This window comes from Leopardus geoffroyi, chromosome C3 (assembly GCF_018350155.1).
Source record: "Leopardus geoffroyi isolate Oge1 chromosome C3, O.geoffroyi_Oge1_pat1.0, whole genome shotgun sequence".
NCBI classification, from domain to species: Eukaryota; Metazoa; Chordata; class Mammalia; order Carnivora; family Felidae; genus Leopardus; species Leopardus geoffroyi.
In genome coordinates this window covers 149,285,012-149,304,811 of record NC_059338.1, presented here as the reverse complement: position 1 = coordinate 149,304,811, position 19,800 = coordinate 149,285,012, and the positions used below count along the sequence as shown (strand labels likewise).

Sequence of the window (19,800 nt, the reverse complement as noted above, 5' to 3'; positions counted from 1 at the left end):
AACTTTTCATTTTTTTAATTGAAAATTTTAATTCACTAAAGACACCACAAACAGAATGACAACAGAAACCACAACCTGACAAAAGAGATTTGCAATACACGTAACTGACAATGGGTTAACAGCCAGAAGACATAAGGAACCCTGAAAGCCAATTTCTTGAAATCATTTCCAAAAGACTTGAATAGAAGCTTTACAGAAAGGAAACCTAAAACCAAGAAACACGCAGAAAGGTACAAAACCTCCATAACCAGTAACAAAGCCTCTGTAACACTTCACACTGCTAAACACGCACAGATCGCCATCAGACGCAGGTGAGGTCACGGAAGAGCTGGAACCGTGAACGTGGCAGGAAGGCACACGCTGTTCGGCTATGTTGCGCCATCTAGTGAAGGTGAAGGTAAACATGCTCTATGATCAAGCAACTCTACTCCCAGGGGTCACTGTGGGAAGGCTCCTGCACGCGTATGGTCGCGAGACATGCTGAAGAATGCTGGCGACCAAGCCAGCTGACGTGACAACGAACGTCCATGGACAGCAGAATGAGCAAACAGACTGAGTTTGCGGGTGCCGACTCAGCTGCATACAAAATGGATCGATCTCAGAGAGGCAGTGTGGACTGAGACAGTCACCTGCAGAACAAGAGTAGAGCTCCACTTGTGAAGTTCAGTACGTATGAGGCCAAGTGATACACTGTTCAGAGACACGAGCATACGTGGTAACGCTATAGCAAAGGGCAAGGTCGGGACTGACACAAAAGGAATACCCCCCAGGGGAATAAAGAGGACACTGCGAAGGGCACCCAGGTCACGGTGATGCCAGTAGTCAAACCCAGTAGTAGGTACACCCGTGTACTTACATGTACGCTGAATTATTATTCCTTGTGTTTTGCGTATATGTTCTAAATATCCTTCATATATACCTAATACTTTATAAAATTAAAAAAAAAAAAAAGCCTACACTGTCTTCAAAGGTGGCAACACTCCAAAGGAAATGAGATGTTCAAATAGAGACAATGAACCGTATACAATAATTCAAGCATATATCCATTGGTATAGAGATTTCCTGAATTAGGAAGAAAATGCCAGGCTACTAGAGAACAAAACTGAATTATATGCAACTGCTTATTTAAAATAACGTTCCGAGTCTTCCCATGATTGAACAGGCTTTGCTTCACTTTTGTCCTCTCAAACAGCTAGAAACCAATACTTAACCTTTTTGGTGTTTTAACCGTGACGCATATGCTGTTTTAATGACATTTTTGTTTATTAGGACTAGAACCAAATGTATCAACTAGTAAGACGTGTAGACTTAAACTGTCTTCTTGGTCGTTATGTCTTGAGGTTTATCAGGTGCTGGATGCTATTTAAAGTCCTCTCCATCTAGCTGTCTGACTTCGGAGACTCGTGCTATCTCCCTAGCCCTCCTCTCTACAAAAGAAAAGACTAGATTATTTCCACTGTTTTATCTGGCTGTTAAAATCCCATGAATATAGTCCTCATCATCTTCATTTAATGTTACCTTTCTTTGCTACTTTTTCCACCTATAAAGCGTAATTATTCACACTCAAGTAACCAGGAATTCATTAAAAAATAAACACGAACCCAAAATATTCTTGATCATTCTAATATATTCCCATTAATAAAAGGGCTTTCACTTTAATTTTCATTTATTTCTACTTCTTTATTTAAAGTCAATAATAAAGTCACAACTGTAAAATGGATGCATTTAAAAACACAAAAGATACATTTCAATGACAAAAATATGTAATGGCAACGAAAACCTACTGTATACTTTGCCAAGGTCCACAGAGTAAAAGACCATGTGAGCAAGTCAATCTTCAAATATATCCTTAACAAAAACTCTCTTCTGAATAGTAAAATCATCATTTAAGAATATGTATGTTTACTATCTGGACACGAGCTCCAAAACCGACAGAGTGAGTACGGAGAGGGCGGCCAGGGTCGGGGGGGGCGGTGCCGGATAAAAACAGGTGGGCACCAGGAACAATACTAAACTTCTAAAACTAACATTTAATTTAAAATAAAGTGACCATTCCTAACAGATGACAATTGTATCAACTATTTTTTTTTTTTCCTTGATAGAAATGAGATGGGACATTTCTTAACAGTAACAGCTTAGCAATCATCTAAAAAAAGAAAAAAATTGTGGAGATAACACCCAACCCCCCAACCCCTATCACCTAGCCCTATAGTCACCGGTATAAAACAAATACCTTCCATGAAATTATCTTTCCCATTACTAAAATACCCTCATTTACTTGAGATAATTCATACTTAGAATATTTCAAATGCTCATTTTTAAATGTGTAGAATTACCAGAGCTGAGATTTTTTAAACCAACTATGTATTACTAATAGTTGAATCTTTGAAAAGAGATAATAACAATCCTTTTACTATGTATCAGTTGGGTTTCCTTAAACATAGTTGATCAACTACAGGGAACAGGGATGCTGGTGGTAATAAGTGATACACTCAAAGTTTTCCTTTTAAAAAATACATAATCCATGTTACATGAAGTAGTAAGTATGTTCCATTGTGTACTTTCTTAACAAGGAATGACTATTTTCAGGCCCTAGTGGGAAGAAAAGGAACAAATCAAAAAGGGCATTTACTGTTGTATCGCTGATAAGCTATAATTAATATTCAAATGATGGATAGTTTAAGTGTGTGATATTAAGAAAAAAGTGATAATTAGAACTTCACCAAAAACAACAACAACAACAAATAACCCACACACCGTGAGAAAGTTGAATGAGCGCAACACAGGTCCCAAAGATTACACTATGATTCGGAATTGGATTTTCAAAACAAGAGGCATCTACATACAATTCCTGTGAACATCTCCTACACTACAAAGATGAGTTTCTTTCTGAGGCTAGCTCAGTCCTACCTTGTCAAAGACAAAGATTCAAATGAACCAGAAGTTCCATTTGCTAAAGTGCACCTGCTTCTGAGAGCAACCCAAGAAAGGGGCCGTTACTCATGCTTACTCCCTACCTGTCTGTCGTATCGACAGTCGTACAGAACAGTGGATTTTTTTTTAAACCAAACACTTTATACAGTGGACAAGAGAAAAACCCATCCTACACATACTATCTTCTAAAACTCCAGAGAGTAGGATAACCTCATTGTTTTTAAATACTGAAAATGTAAAGGGTCCATACAAATCAAGAACTGTACTGAGTATATACTTTTTATTTAATATTCACTTGATGTGCTCTTAAAATCTCTAGGAGAGAAGCAGATATTTTCCCATGTCTTTTGGCAATAGATTCAAAAGCAAAAGTAGCAGTGCCACTGAACTCCACGAAACTTTTTTTTTAAAGCTAAATTATTCAACATCTGTATTGTTATTGCACTCATAGATTGCCCGGAATACTACAGCAACTCAACAATAGTGACTGCAACCAAAGTAAGGTGAGTGGGTCTACACAACATTTGATTTCCCAATTCGCTCAGAAGGTTTTCATAGAGGAAAGGAAAACAACTGCTGTTCAAAAACCAGTATATGCTTAACAATTATGTAACCTTCTATAAAATGAAATGTAAGCCTCAGCACTACAAATCTGTCAGGAATCAGAAAAGGGTTTACGGGATACAAATCTTGAGTACTGTTGTGTTCCACTCTTGAAGTCACTCTGAGTTAAAACAGCCTTTTTTCCAAGATTTAAAGAAAAATATATTTTATAAAAAGGGATTCTTTTTAATTACTGAATACATCATTTTTATTACTAAGACAGAAACAAGTTATACCTTTTCCACTATAGTTCGCTCTGTTGAAAGAATTCGCTCTCTTTTAACTCCTAACAAATGCTACATTTTCAAGACTAAAGGAATTATCAGTAGGCATTCTTTCTTCTTGATCTAAGTTATTTTTCTCTAAAATATGTCAAGTAAGCCTTTAAAGATTCAGGGAGAGGGAGTTTCATGATTTTTTCTCTCAGTAAATTCTGAGGTGGTTCCTCTGGCTTCATGGCATCGCTGTGATCTTTCTCGTCCTCTTCTTTGTTATTCTCCTCCATTTTCTCATCCTCCTCACTGTCTAGAGGCTGAGGGATAAGCTGATTACCCACAAATACGTAAGTATTGATTCTCTGTTTAACCCTCTTTCTTTTCCTTTTGGGTGGAGCCCTCTGAGGAATCCCCTTGGCCTGTATCTCATCATTTATGAAATTTCGAAGTGTACGTCGGATATAAATGCGAGCCAAGTCTTGGAGATTCCGGACAGCACAGGGAGCTAAAAAAAAAAAAAGAAAATCGCAAACAACACACACACACAGAACACATAAAAAAGCAAAACATTATACACTGCTCATTTCTTCACAGAACAAAATCTTTCTCAGCAAACGTTAGAAAACACCAAGTATAAAACCTCTTCTTTTCTCTAACAAAGATTTCAAAGGTGCTCTCTATATGCCACGCCACCATTCTCAATTCTGTGGAAAGCGGGGAGGTGTCTATGTGTAGATATGTGTGTATGTGTGTCCCCAGGTATATGCATGAAAATTCTTTGAAAGAGGAAGTAAGAACTTAGAAACGGGTTCCGTTAAGAATGAAGCAGTTAGGGGATAAGAAGAGAAGACAGATTTTATACCACATATATTTTTTTTTATATTTTCGATGTTGAAAACCATACAAGAGAACGATCTATTCCTAAAACTCAAAGGCAACATTTGAACGACTGCCTCAGTCTGAGCTTTAAAGCTTGTGCATGTGTGTGTACACACACACACACACACACACACACACACACACCGAGTTTTCCTCTGTAAATCAGTAAGTACAACTTAGGCAAAGGCCCGCCAGAAATCATGCTGTATACAATGTAATAGGCCAAAACAGGCCAAAACACTGAGGTTTCCTTCAGTTATTGATGTTTACTTCTATCAAATACAGTCGGTCCTCCGCTCCCATCTCCCACACATCTACAAACCCATAAGCCCTAGAACACATACTCTTCCTTGTAGCCTGCTCTGTTCCAATGCTTTAGACAGAGAGACATTAATTCTCTCGTCCCACTTGAACTTCATTTCTCCTAGTTGCCATCCCTGTGGAAATAAAACTACCATCAAGGAGCCTTCTCAAATGCCTGAACGAAACAAAACATAACCCTCCTCAGTTAAACAGCACTAAAAACTCTCCATGTAGGTTTTATTTCTTTACTTTTGGTACTCTTTTTCTGGATACTTCCCTTGCACACTTTTTTGTTATAACCTATGAAATCCTGCCTTCTTTAGGAACCCTTTGGTATGTGGCCTCCCTCTACCATCAGACTGTAATTGGCCCCCCTCTACCATCAGACTGTGGGCTCCAGGAATGAGGGGCCGTGGCACTTCCTCCTTGTGCTCCGTACAGGGGCCTGCAGGGACTAGAACTGCACAGTCTATCACCCTGTCCAAGGCTCCGAGGGCTTCCTTCCCCTAGACCCTATCACAGACTGGATACACGCTGCAGCAAGGGACAGGGTTTTTGGTAAAACCCCAACAGGGGAGGCCTTTCTAGGCTGATTCAACGATCCCTCAGCACATACCTAAGTGGCCCACGACAAAATCTTTTCTTCAAACTTTTTTTTCAACTCCCCTACTGCAATCTGAAATAGAAAAGAATGCCCAAGGGCCATACTGGGCATGCTCGACTAAAAACCATTTGTTCTACTGTCTGGGCCTGCCCCCAACTATCCAACATGGAAACTGAAACATATAACAATTGGAGTTCAAGTCCTGCTTCTGCCAACCAGGAGTTTTGTGAACACTGGCTAAGTAAAAACAGAGGGGAAATCTCATCTCTTATATGTTAAAATGTGTAAACTACCAACCTGTTCTGCTTATCGCCCAAAATTGTTAAGCTGTTTCACAGTCGCTCAACAACCATGTGTTAAACTATACGCCAGGTACTAGTAAAGAGCTCATTTAGATAGAGTGAACGATTTAGACTAAGAAAGTCCCTGCTCTTATGGAGATTATATATTTGGGGGAGGGATAGATAAAAAATAATTATGACAAAAAAAAGAAGATATGAGAAAAAACACCAATGACATACAAAGTAACATGGGGTATGGCTACTTCCGACTGGGTAGTCCCAATGGTCTCCCCTAGGAGAGGCGTGTCTGAGTGCCTACGACGCTACGACATCTAGACGATACGAAGACACAGCCGTCCGTAAATAGCTTCATGCACGGGGAATGGCGAAACACTAGAAGGTGAATGAGCTTAGCACGTTCAAAGAGCTGAAAGAAGGCTGGTGTCAATGAAGTTTAGAGCAGGAAGCAAACAGTAAGGGAGGTGACCAGGGGTGATCTTACAGGCCCTGGTAAAAAAATGTGCCTTGTATCAAGGGTTTTAAAAAGGCAGGGTCATAATGCGATGAAAATGGCACTGAGGGTCCGCTGTGGAGTATGGATCATAAAGAGAGGGGGCAGGAGCCCAGCGGGAATACTCCAGTAATCCACCTGAGATCTGACCACACTGTGATGCAGATTAGAGGAAGGGAGGTTGGCAGTAAAGACGTAGAGAAACGGACAAGTCTGAAACACACTTTGAAGGCAGACTGGACGGGCACTGGATGTGGGAGGGTTTTTGGCCCAGGCAGCTTGGTAGACGCGACTGTCAATTACTGACACGACAAAGAGGAAGAGTAGCTGGGGAGGAGAAAATCAAAACTCTGTTCCATGTGAAATCTGGAATGTCTGTGAACATCTCCTGGAAGAAGATTTCAGAAAGGAAAACAACAGCGACACGCTGGCCACCATCTCCGCGGGTTACAGGCAACAGCACACTTGGCGCTGAGGAAAAGGAAGTAGACAGAAGTGAAATAACTTGGTCCCGGTCACAGAGGTCGTAGGTGGCAGGAGGTGGGACCTGAACGTGGGCGTTTTGACTGCACGGTCTCTGCTCCTGCCCAACCGCAAGCGGCTGAATCATGTGTCTGGGACTCAGGGGCAAGGCCAGGGCTGGGGACAGAAATCTGAGAGCCAACAGCCTCTGGCGAGCACCCAAGGGGGAGTGTGGACACAGAAGAAACCTGTGCCTGAGTGAACACTGAAAAAGCAGGGGTGGGGGAGGCTGGTGGAGAATAAATCTATAAAAGAGTCTTGGGAATTTTAGTAAAAGAGCTAAGAAATAGAGCTATAATTAGTCTTTTCAGCTGGTCTTTGTTCTTGCACCTTGCCCTCATTTTCGGTATTCTCTTTTAACACCCGAATTACGTGCGTCCTCTGCCAACACTGCTATTCCAAGGACACTGTTAGAATGATGAACCTTGCAATCCTGAACTGTCAGAATACCTCACTTCATAAAGAACCAACTAGACCCAGAATGGAAAAAGATGCAGACTTAAGTCCTAAAATAGCACCCACAAGAGCTTCACATAAAGTTTGTCTAAATGATACACAAACTTTTCGATAATTCTCAGAACTGAAAATAGTCAAAATCCCCCCGTGTTTTCTATTCTTTAACACTCCCTTGTTTGTAATGCTTCCAGTTATGAGTTAAGGATTTGATACTCACCCTGACTACTATTACAATTTTATTTTGAATCAAAGTTTTCACTCCAAAATTATAATTAAGGTTACCTCTAACACACACACACACACACACACACACGGAAGCGCTATTGTTTCCCAAAAGGTAGTCTCTGCAAAGATTTCACGGGAACCTAGCAGTCAGCACTTTCGTTTTTATTAACAAAGACTGAAAAGGGCATTATATTTAGGCCAATCTCACAAAAGCATTGATTTGGGGCCACTTTTGAACCTACAAAAACAGCAGCTTCTATAAGTGGCCACATAACTGTTGCCACAATTTATGAAGTCTCTTGCCCCTTGAGATTTTTAACAAGAAATATACATTTGGCTTTGCATTCCTGACAGAGCTCTGAAAACACCTGGGAGTTACCTAAGTGATAAGAGCATAACAGGTTCCTTTCAAGCACCCCTGGGTTTATGCTAATAAGGCAACTTTTGGTAAGCCCCTGAGGGAGCGGGCTGGTTGCCAGAGGACTGGAACTTTCACCAGCACCCTCTGGGAGGGGACGAGGGGCTGCAGGTTGAGTCGGTCGTAAATGGCCGATGACTTAATCAATCAAACCTCCGTAAACAGCCTTCACTGCAAGGGTTCGGAGAGCTTCCGGGCTGATGAACACGTGCCAGAAGGGCCCTCAGAGGGGGCGCGGAAGCTGGGTCCTTCCCACAAACCCTCTGTGCCCCGATTCCAGCCGGCTGTTTCTGTGCTGGCCCCTGTTACGCTAAACCCCGTAATCCAGTAAGTGAACTGTTTTCTTGGGTTCTGTGAGACACTCCAACAAATTATTGAATCCAGAAAGGGGTCACGGGAGTTCCTGATTCACAGCCAGGCTGACGGAAACACAGGTGAAAACGTGTACCTGTGGCCGGGGGCTCAAGTTGGAGGAGATGGTGGCAGCCTCGTACAAGCCCTTTAACCTTCGGGGTCTATGCGAACAGTGGTTAGTGACAGGAGGGGTCAGATCACAGGACACCTAGTTGGTGTCCACAAAGCATTCGAGAATTCCTTGGGGTGGAAAAACCCACATGTCTGAGAGATGGAAGTATCTAGTGGGTGGTGTATGGAGGAAAGTTTTGCCTGAGTTGGTATAGAATTTTTCCCTTTTTCCTTTTCCCCTTCTAAAGGGCCCACCTGAACTTGAAGCAGTTCCTTTAGAATGTTGCATACCACCCCGCGAACAAAGGAAAGAAGATGTGAATTGAATCAAAAGTAGTGATAAACCTGAGGAAAATTCTAACTACATTTTAGTAACTATTTATATAGGCAATTTCATAGCTACAAAATACACTTGCCAGAGATTTGCATGTGTATTTTTTTAGTTCTTTTTTTGCTAACATTCTTTCGTAACTTAATCCCCTATAATTAATGAAATAATGTTCTCTAATCAGCAATTTTAACAGAAGAAACTTGTTCTTATTTTCCAAACATCCTGTTAAGTTTTTGACAAATAGTATCTTCAGAACTGTTTCGTTCTGTGAACATTACTCATAAAAAGGCTTTTATTTTTTACAAAATCGCAATTCCTGGCTCATTTTTATGCTATTGGGAGCTGATGATTTTTTTTCCCCTTTTATTGGAGAGACTTTCGAGTATGTACACAAGTGAGTAATAGTGTAACGAACCCCACGTACCACTCAGCTAATCTTACCACACTCCCATTTCTTCCTCCCAAATCCACCACAGACGATTGTGATGACAAATTTGGATAGATCATTTCACCTGTATTTCACAGGTATGACAGATTTTTTTTTTTTTTAATTTAGGCTCTTCCCCCTTTTATCCCTTTCAACCAAATTTATGCCCCTACTTTACATTCACGGTTATGACCATCCACCCACAGAGGATAGTCTTATTAACTACCTAGAGCTATACTGTATGGACATCTTTAAAATGAGAAAGAATGAAAATTGCCCATTTGTAACTGTGTTACTGCAAAACCACATTTACAAACTAGACTCCTCTAAAGGACACTAAACTAGTGACTAGGGAAACTGTCAGATAAAGAGGAATGTCTCGGGCTACAACAGTCTCCATGAGAAAGTGAAACACCTAAATGGCTGATGCACAGAAGTCCACAGGGACCTCTATAAGGACACTTATATATCTTTACAGATATACATTATTACATTTGTGGTTAGGCCACCGTGTCACAGAATTTTTTTCATTACTTCTTTTTTGTGACTCTCTAGCCTGTCATGATAGGTTAACGAAAATGGTCATAAATATGACCTGTAATTCTAATATTTGGAAAACAGGAGGGAAAAAATAGTTTTACTTTGTTATTATTATTATTATTGCTTTTAGTTATTGCTTTTAGCAAGGAGTTGAAATATTCAATGATCTTAGTACGGTATGGTCTACTAAATATTATGGTATGTAGTATATGGTATATACATACACCTATATATACGAGGGAATGTGTGTGTATGGTCTACCAAAAAGTATGCTTTGAAATAACTGTACAATGCATGTGAATACAGGTGACAGTTACTTGATTCTGGTGTTCCTAGCACCAGTCCCTTTCAGTCCCAGAATACGTCTAGCACGTGTCTCTGAACAGACAGGAAGGAAGTTTAAATTCAACATTCCAGCAGAGTAACTTTACTAACAGAATGGATCTTTTTGATAATCCTTTTTTTAATCATTCTTATTTTCAATTTTCTATATACTCAAGTTTCCTTATGTAATCGTCTTATGTCGCTCTGTTGTGTAGATTGACTCAATTTTGTAAGTAACGTACAACAGCAAAAAGTACGTTTGGAAAAAATGGCTGATTAACACTTTCCAAATTGTGAAAGGTTCAAATTTTTTTTTGAACTGAGTGCCTGATTTCTTTCTAAATGAGATTAAAGTAAGAGCACTGTGTCAGAATTGATGCATCTTGTGAATCTGGAAAGAGCGGTCAACAGGTCTCTCCGATGGCAGCTCCCGTTACAGAAGAACACTAGGAAGCCCTCTCCCGGGGTCTAGGGAACAGACCCCCCCTGCCGCTCACTGCCCCTTACCACAGAACCACATGGGTCTGTCTGCACCACCACATACCTTCATCCCCACGGCAGGAGGAGTGGTCTGTATGGTTCGTGCGTGCGAAGCAGCTGTCCACGTGTGGCCTTTCCCTGGTCTTTTCCTCCGCTCACCCACACATGAAGCTCTGCTCCCTTGCATTTACGGAGCGAGCCCACACGACGGGAGGCTGGCCACTACTGCCTGTGGCTGCGTGGATAGTCTAATTTAAGGGTGCGGACCTAAGCCATATTCCGCTCCAACTCCTTTAGTAGGTGATAAAAATGACCTTTCAATTCCTAGCTATCTGACCGCCAAATCCTTCTCTCCATTGGGAAGAACGTGGAAGAGGGAAAAACAGGCCACGAAAACCACGTAGCTCACAAGAGGGTAAAATAAACAATGAAAATAAAGTTAAATGTAAAGCCAGGTTCCTTTGAAATATATTCATTTAAAAAGCAAGTTAAAGCAAGAAGTCTACCATGGTGAAGTTCATTTTGGGGAAGGAACCTTACTCACCAATTTCCAAAATCATGATACATCACAAGCCAATTAATATTACTCTTACCTCTGTTTCTACTTTCAGCTGCAGTAAGTTTATTACTTCCTCCTTCTTGAAATACTGTTTTTTTCTTGATTTCCGACACAAACACCTCTTCTCTCTCCTCACTCTCCCCCAAGTGCTCTCATCCATTCTCATAGCTGAAAATGCCATTTTTAGGTTGAGGATTCCCAATTTACACCTCCCCTCGTGCAGTGGGTTTACAACCACTTGACTACCTGCCGTGCGCATGCCAACAGGAAACTCAAACACAGCCAGAATAAAATACCTGATCTTCCTACACCTATTTCCAAACTATTCCATCGCCAGTCCTGCAAACAGCAATAAATGGTACCACCACTCAGCTAGCTGCTCAAGGCCAAACTCTCCATCCTTCTTTTTCTCTCAACCACCGCCTACAATTCAGTCTACTATTTTTCTACCTTCGAACAAGTCTATCCACAACCAACACTGACTTTACCTTTGATAAGGAAAGCCCTGTATATAATCTATCTTCTATACTCTAGCCAACGAACTTCGACTACCCTGAAACTTGTTTCTGGTCTTAGAACAACCAAGCTCTTTTCAGCTCAAATAAAGGCTGTTGTGTTTTGTCATCCTTCTGTGTAGAAAATGACAACAAATTTAACATAATTAGTAAAGTCACAGCTATAATTAATAAATTCATGATTTCTTTGGCCTGCCCCTTCTTTTCATATGTCCATGAAGGCAGCTAACTGTGTCTGGTGCAAGGTAGGGGTTTTAACCCACCCCCACAAAAAAGCTGAATAAATCTGTTGAATATATAACTGCATGTTTATTTGCTTTTTCATAATCATATAGTCCATTAAATCCCAACCATAAGAGTTTAACAACAGTCACGGTTCAGTCGGAAAGGACCAACAGTTACTTACGGAGTCCTACAGAATCTGGTTTGCCATTATCATTCTTACTTGGTTGTACAAGTGGAGCAAATGAAACAGCAAGGATATTTTTACTTTCCCAAGTGTTTTGTCCAGTTCGCATAATTTGTGTTAACTATTTGGAGGAAAACACAGAAACAGAATAGCTTAATCCTGGAAATGCGATCGCCTTACAGTCACAATTTTGTTTTCATGGAATAACTGCCAATGGTTGCTATATAATCACCTGTATTTGAATGCAACCAAATTACTATCATTTAAATACTTACCATAAAATAATACAGAAGAAATCACAAATATTTGCAGCTCAAGATAGATAAATCAATGTATATAGAATATCCAAATATGGTCAAGTGACCCATCATGTTATATTTGGGGTCTGATACCTTCTAGGGGTCTCATTCCAACCCACACCTGCCAGTGGATCCCAAATTAGATGTCTCACATAGGTTCAGTTGTTTGGCTAAAGCATTATATAAAGCATTAATAAAACCACGTTCTGATTACTGTACCAATGAGTCAACTTCATGGTTGCCCATGATGGTCATAAAATGCAGATTCTAATTCTAATCGCAACTTAGTATTTCACAAATAAACGTAATTAATCACAAGAGCATTACAAGTTTTACCTACCTGGCAAAAACTCATCCCCAGTCCTTGGAGAAAAAAAAAAAACTAGCTCAGTACATGGCTTGATCAAGCTGAATTAATATCTTCAATTTCTATTATAAAAATAAGCCCGTTTGACGTTGGGATGATAGTATATAATTAATATTTAATAAAATACCAATGGGAAGCCCTATCTTAAAAATATTTGGAAAGGTATTTTCAACAGATAATAGAAGATTGTTCATCTGAGAGTCTCAACTCTGGAAGCATTCAAGTAACAACGTTTTTCCAGGAATGTTTTTTAATGAACGTTTTTATATTATGTCTTTTTAATTACGGACAAACAATTTGCTACAGAGCTTAGTGCACGGTAATGGTGAAATCTACTGAGTTGCAAATAACATGCTGGGATGTTAAGGGACGTTAAGGGGGTTAAGGGATGTTAAGGGGGTTATAATCCCCCAAGATTATAAACTCCAAAATGATGAGGCAAGGTCCCAGTTGTCTTATATAATTTATCTTCTACCGTGTAAACCACAAGGCATTTTAAACATCTCAAACTTAGGTTAATATGAATATTAAGGATTTGTTTTGAAATGCATTTTTATAAAAAAATTTTTTTGAGAGAGAGAGAGAGCACATGTGTGAGCAAAGCTCAAGCAGGGGAGGGGCAGAGGGACGCGGAGAGAGAGAATCTCCAGCAGGCTCCACAGGGGTTGAGGTCATGACCGCGAGATAGTGACCTGAGCTGAAATCGAGTCAGACACTTACCCGCCTGAGCCACCCAGGTCGCTCCATGTTTATAAAATTTTAAAGTAATTTCCTTTTGAAAGAGCCACCCATTTCCTGAATACATTAGTATTTCATACACTCACTATCCCTAATAATTCCAAACCGAAGGCAGATAAATAACTGAAAAAATATTTTCTTTTTTTTTTTTTTAATTTTTTTTTTTTTTTTCAACGTTTATTTATTTTTGGGACAGAGAGAGACACAGCATGAACGGGGGAGGGGCAGAGAGAGAAGGAGACACAGAATCGGAAGCAGGCTCCAGGCTCTGAGCCATCAGCCCAGAACCCGACGCGGGGCTCGAACTCATGGACCGCGAGATCGTGACCTGGCTGAAGTCGGACGCTTAACCGACTGCGCCACCCAGGCGCCCCTGAAAAAATATTTTCAAATGAGTCTATGTCATACTAAATCAAGATTTAAAAATTTACTTGTTTCTTTAACGGATTTAAGCAGTCCAAACCAAATCCCAAATAGAATTTCTCTTTTCTACGCTCAAAGAACTAAAGAATGTTGGAAACTGAGTGGCTGGTAGAGATCTTCACACCCAACTGAACAGCTCTGGGTACAAAAACTGTGGGAGGAAGCAACTTGGCAAACATCACACAGGCTAAGCTCTGGGGAGACGAAAATCTCTTCAAACCCTAGTAGAAGGATCTCTTCTGTATCTGCTTTGGTTCAAGAGTCTGTTTCAAGGTTTTGTTTTTGTTTTTATAGCTAGATCTGTGAAGAGTACTGCTTCCTTAAAAATCACAGCCTACTTTTCACTGATAGAACATTTCCCACCTTAAACTAACGTGCTTAAGCAAAGGACAGTAGAAGTTACCTGATCTTCTATAGGCATGACCAGAATGCCTCCAACTTTCAGTAAGATTTTCATGTAGTTTTCATGGTCCTTCTGGACACCAGCCCCACAATAAATGCGGTCATACTGATGACTGTCAGACGCTATCTGGAGGCAATTACCAACCACAAATGCGGGTTCACAGAACTCAAATCTGCACGAAAAAACAAATATCTTTTAATTCATTTAAACAAAAGGTTAAATCTAAAAAAATTAACATAATCCACTTCTTCGAAATAGTGAAGTTACCAAAATTAAGGATAAAATATCAGGAGATTTGATTTAAATATCATATTTATGAAGTTAAACTGATCAAATATATAGTTTTATTATCAATGATATAATTCACATTTTTAAAACAACCTGTTTTTTTTTTGCCATACTGAAACTTCACTTAGGGCTTAAAAAACAAGCATAAGGAAAAGCTCCTCATGATACCAATCTTGTGATGCCCCACAAGTGATATACACTAAGTTCACCTTCCACTGCCCTTTCCAAAAAAAAAAAAAAAAAGCCGATGGGCCAGCGGCCACGAAAAGGGCTCGTGCAGTCCACATCTCTGTTTGACATTTCTGCCGTGGCTAACAGTGGCAAAGCTTCGTCAGGAAAGGACGCACTTCAGCAACCACTATGATTAGGGAGATTTTAGCAGAGCTACGTTACAGGGCTGTTATGTGACTGCTGCTTTGGCCCTGGGATCTCCCTATGCAACAGAAGGAGATAGGGTTTCAAAGCAAAGGCATCTTGTCCAGGCCGCCTGTTCCTGGTTACAGTGTTGGTTCATGGTATAGAGAGTTATGCTTTTACAAACTATCCTATTTAGACTCCTACTTTATTCCTTAAGGTGTAACAAATCTGTAAATAGTTTCTAACGTATAACATTAATTAAAACCCAATGCACTAATAAAACATATAATCTTTTAGAAAACTAATTCATGGAATATCCTTTTACTTTTAAGTTGATTAACGTTAATATGACCACACGTAAAAGTCAGGCTATTATTTGAGGATGGAATAATCCATGTTAAAAGTTTCGGCATGCGGTAAAAAATGACAAAGATTGAATCATAATCATTTCTACTTTGTAAAACATATCCTGTCCTTTGCTAATTAATAGACTTATTACATAACAACTTTTCATTAAAATTCACTAAACAACAGACACGTTATATTCACTAATGTTTAAAGAAGAGTTTACCAGAACTATGCCCTGTCTTTGGTCCCCTACCTTCTTAGTGGAGGCTTAGAGGTGGGGTGGGAAGGGTTGAGGAGTTGGGATGGGATGACTTATCAGTGTACCCTCTCTTCCCCATACCCCCACACTAGGGTAGAGTCCATGCCTCATTATTTCTTTCACTGTAACTGCCTCCTCGCTGCTCACACTTTTCAGGTCTCCCCTCCATCATTTTGCTCCCTACTGCAGAGGACGGAGTGAAGCTCCTTAGAGTGCCACATGGGGCTCTTTATGACTCTACCATCAAGTTGTCCTGCCAGATTCATTTCCTGCCTCTCCTTCCCTGCTCTTCCCCCTCACCGCCCCCCCCCCCGTGACACACACATACTATGTTGTAGCCAAACTGAATTACAGTTGACCCTTGAACAAGGCAGAGGTTAGAGGTGCTGACCCCCTCCCTGCTGTCAAACATCCGAGTATAACTTACGACTCCCCCAAAACTTAACTACTAACAAACTACTGTTGACCGGAGGCCTCACAATGATAACATAAACGGATGACTAGCACTTTTTAGTTACGTGTACTTCATACTGTATTCTTACAAAAAAGTAAGCTAGAGAAAAGAAAATATTAAGAAAGTAAGAGAAAATACATGTATAGTACCGTACTAAAATCTGCATTTAAGCCGTCCTGCACAGTTTAAGCCCATGTTGTTCAAGAGTCAACTGTGTGTGCTTCTAGTTGCTTAGAGGAACGAGCACAAATTGTTTGGAAATCCTGTAGCTGGGTACATGCTGCTCCTTTGACTGAAATACCCTTCCCTCTCTCCTTCCCTTGATAAATGCCTACCATCCCTTCAAGACACAGTTCAAGTATTAGTTTTAGTAATGAAATCTTACCCAACTCTATTTTAACAGTATCTCATTCTTCCTACTAGCATGGTACACATAAAAGTGCACCTAGGTCAGGGCCATGCTTAAATTCCTTTTAAACTCAAGATTATGGTATGACCTATGATTGCCTAAAATATGGCCAAAGTATAGTTTCTTGACTTTTAAGTATAAGATACTGTGGATCATGTGGTTTAATCATTCTGCCAAACTCACAGTAAGCATTCTTTAACAAGAAAACATTAGACTATTTTCAATGAAATCTAAAAATCTTTATTCTTATAAAAATTCATCTTAAATAATTTAATTTTATGATAATTTAAGTCAGTCTTATTTTTTGGGAATTTGTATTTTAAAAATTAAATTATTAAACCTCTTTTATCAAGTCTATTAAATCAACTTAAAAAATATGCTTACGGTTTAAAAAGCTTCCTATTGTTAAAAATACATGGTAACTTACAGAACTATTACTTAAGACAACACCATTACGAGTACACAACTTACGATTAAGACCACTTCTCAGATTAGTGACAGTTTATCCGTCCTCATCCAAGCAAAATTAATTAGAAATAATTTAGTGCCTGATTCTAAAATCAAAGGTGTGATTCTGGTCAAATTTCCTAAGAAGCACAATTCATTAAGTGAAATATTATTTATCGAGCCCAGTTGTGTGTAAAGATTGGAAACAGAATGGGAAACACTCAAGCCTACATCTAGTGGAAGAGACAAGAATCAAAGAATGTCACTAATACAGATTTACAGCTGTAATAAATGCTCTAAAGGAAAGGAATATGATTCCATAAGACTAAGGACGAAAGGAAATAGACCTAGGGAATCAGAGAAAGGCTCCCTGAGAAATGTCAAGATGAGACAGGACAATCTAGAACCACCGGGGAGCCAAGATGGTCGTCACTAGCCACATGTGGATACTGAGCCATTAAATGCAGCTAGTACTGTGAGGATAAAATTCACACGGGATTTCAAAGATTTAGCCCAAAATAAATGTAATATAGCGCAATATTTCTTTTATTTATGTGTAGGGGCGTGTGTATTTCAACAGCCACATAACCTAAAGATACTAAACAAATACCCTTCTGCTTATAATCTCTGACGAGGTGCTTCAAATACTTTCTCCTTAATACAGGCTTCCCTTTGAAACATTCCCCTGGTATTCCTTTCTATTTCTGTGAATATTTCTTCTGAATTTTAAATGTATCTCCATCACCTATGACAGTCCTCAGAATACATTTACTAAGAGAACCATACAAAAACATAAATGTTTTCTACCTATCCACTTTGAATAGGAACCCAAAAAATCTTAGGACTAGAAGAGAAACTTGCCCAGAAAGATACAGAAAAATATGTGCCTATGATACTTTCTATAACAGTATGATGATCCTTGCTGTACTAAACTGGTCACTATAAAAAGCTGTAACTTCATGCTACAGGAGATAGTTTTTCTCAAAATGCCAAAAAAAGGCAAAACTCAAATAATTTCAAAAAATCCTCACCTTTAATGAATAAATCAACTGTCCTATAACTGAAAGGTACTGTTTTGGGCCTTTCAGAAGATCTTAAATAAGCCACAATAACATTAGGAAAACGACCTCATCTTTTTTCCCCGTGTAATGCAGATCAGAGCAAGTATATTTTGCTTTCTCTTAGGGAGCAATCTCTAAATCTATAAATTTCTACTAATGCAAATGGAACATATATTTCTAACAAATACATACGAGTTCTTTACACTTTCATTTAACATAGTCAAATTAATTTATTTTAACAGAATATTCAAATCTGAAAGTTTAATTGAACTTGAGATGTTCCAAAAGGATTGGACTATTTCTAGATATAACACAGTAAAATTTCAAGGACAGAAGTAAAACTGAGGACACTGTAATGTCTTCAAATGTTGGCACTAGAACATCTAGAACATAGAAAATTCATATGCCAGGGGCGCCTGGGTGGCTCAGTCCGTTAAGCATCCCACTTCAGCTCAGGCCATAATCTCACGGTTTGTGAGTCTGAGCCCCACGTCAGGCTCTGTGCTGACAGCTCAGAGCCTGGAGCCTGCTTCTGATTCTGTGTCTCCCTCTCTCTGCCCCTCCCACACTTGCACTCTCTCTCTCAAAAAATAAACATTAAAAAAAAAATTTTTTTTTAAAAAGAAAGAAAATTCATATGCCAAACACATTACCAAAAAATTGTAACACTACCAGTTTAGTGGTCATTAAGAAAAATATCTAGCAGAGATAGTGTCTCATCTGGAGACTCTTGATTATAACTATGGCTTAACCTTTTCTACCAGTAATACATGAATCCTTCACATTATTAAAGAACACAAAACAATTCTCAAAATGCATTATTATTTTATACATTGTATCTAAAAAAAAAAAAGTAGGTAATGGACTATCTTTCCTAATAAAGGACTTAGAGATGAGCTTTAGTCCTTCTAACTAGGTACATATTTGAGGATCTTAGACATTCTGTATTCTAACAGTAAAACTGTGGCTTATTTTTATAACAGCATTTCAGGTAAATAAACTCACACCACTTCCACGGCTAATGATGTGTGTAGGCCAATGTTTATGGATGTGCCCCCACCCGTGTCAGATGATGCCCAGGCAATATTTACAGAGAGCTAGACGACTGACTGCAGACATGGATGGTAGCTACCGTGTCATCAGAGTAAATTGCAACTCCTATTCATTCTTTCAGTGTTGACGGGAAAATAAAGAAAACATGTTCTCCCGTAGGCTTTCACTATCTTCTGAAAGCTGCATCTCCCCTAAGTTTCCACAAACCTCTAAAGAGGCAAAGGACATATTTTAAACCACAAATACAATCTGTGTATAATCTGGAAGACTTCAGCAATAAATTAACCAGAACTTTTCAGTTTACTACAAAATAGTACTATGCTATTTATAGATCTATACAGGAGATCCAGGTTAAAGTTAGTGAAAAGGAAAACCCAAATTCCATTTTTTCACATCAATCAAAAACTATACGAAACCTAGGGGGGAGCAGGGGGGCAAACCAAAATGGCATTTCCTTCGTGGTTATTATTATTCATAAATTATGGCTCACGTGTGCTTGCTCTAATTTTTATTCTTAATTTAGGAAAGTTCATTAAAATTTTATGTCTGTTAGTAAAGTGAAAAGTAGCAATCATTTTTATTCTTTGGAGAAAATTTCCAAAACAAAATTTCCCAGATGGAGATGACTCACGCTCCTAAATTACACTGAATTATACCTAACGATATAAGTTATCCGTACACAAAATAAACAGCTCTGAAATGCGTGTAATAACTACAAATTTATTCACTTTAGACTTTAATCATTTGTTGATTTAAATCTGTAAAGCCAGGAACTGTTTTCAGACTCTCTTATGCGGAGAGGGAAAACTATCTGGCACGCTCTTACTAATAACGTACACTGGAAATCATTTGTGGGAAAACAGAGAGCACATTATCTTGGCTTACACACGAAC

General features: G+C 39.2%; 1 protein-coding gene across 3 annotated transcripts in view; it reads right to left on the bottom strand.

Annotated features, from left to right (window-relative positions):
• PCMTD1 (protein-L-isoaspartate (D-aspartate) O-methyltransferase domain containing 1) overlaps positions 1 to 19,800 on the bottom strand; it is a 69,436-nt gene continuing 49,636 nt past the window's right edge. For all 3 annotated transcript variants that reach the window (XM_045455349.1, XM_045455347.1, XM_045455348.1), the window contains exons 3-5: positions 14,232 to 14,403; positions 11,999 to 12,122; positions 1 to 4,257 (exon numbers count right to left, since the gene is read on the bottom strand). In XM_045455349.1, coding sequence (XP_045311305.1) covers positions 3,890 to 4,257; positions 11,999 to 12,122; positions 14,232 to 14,285 — 546 coding nt within the window. In that variant the 5' untranslated portion in view covers positions 14,286 to 14,403 and the 3' untranslated portion in view covers positions 1 to 3,889. The remainder of the gene's footprint in view (positions 4,258 to 11,998; positions 12,123 to 14,231; positions 14,404 to 19,800) is intronic.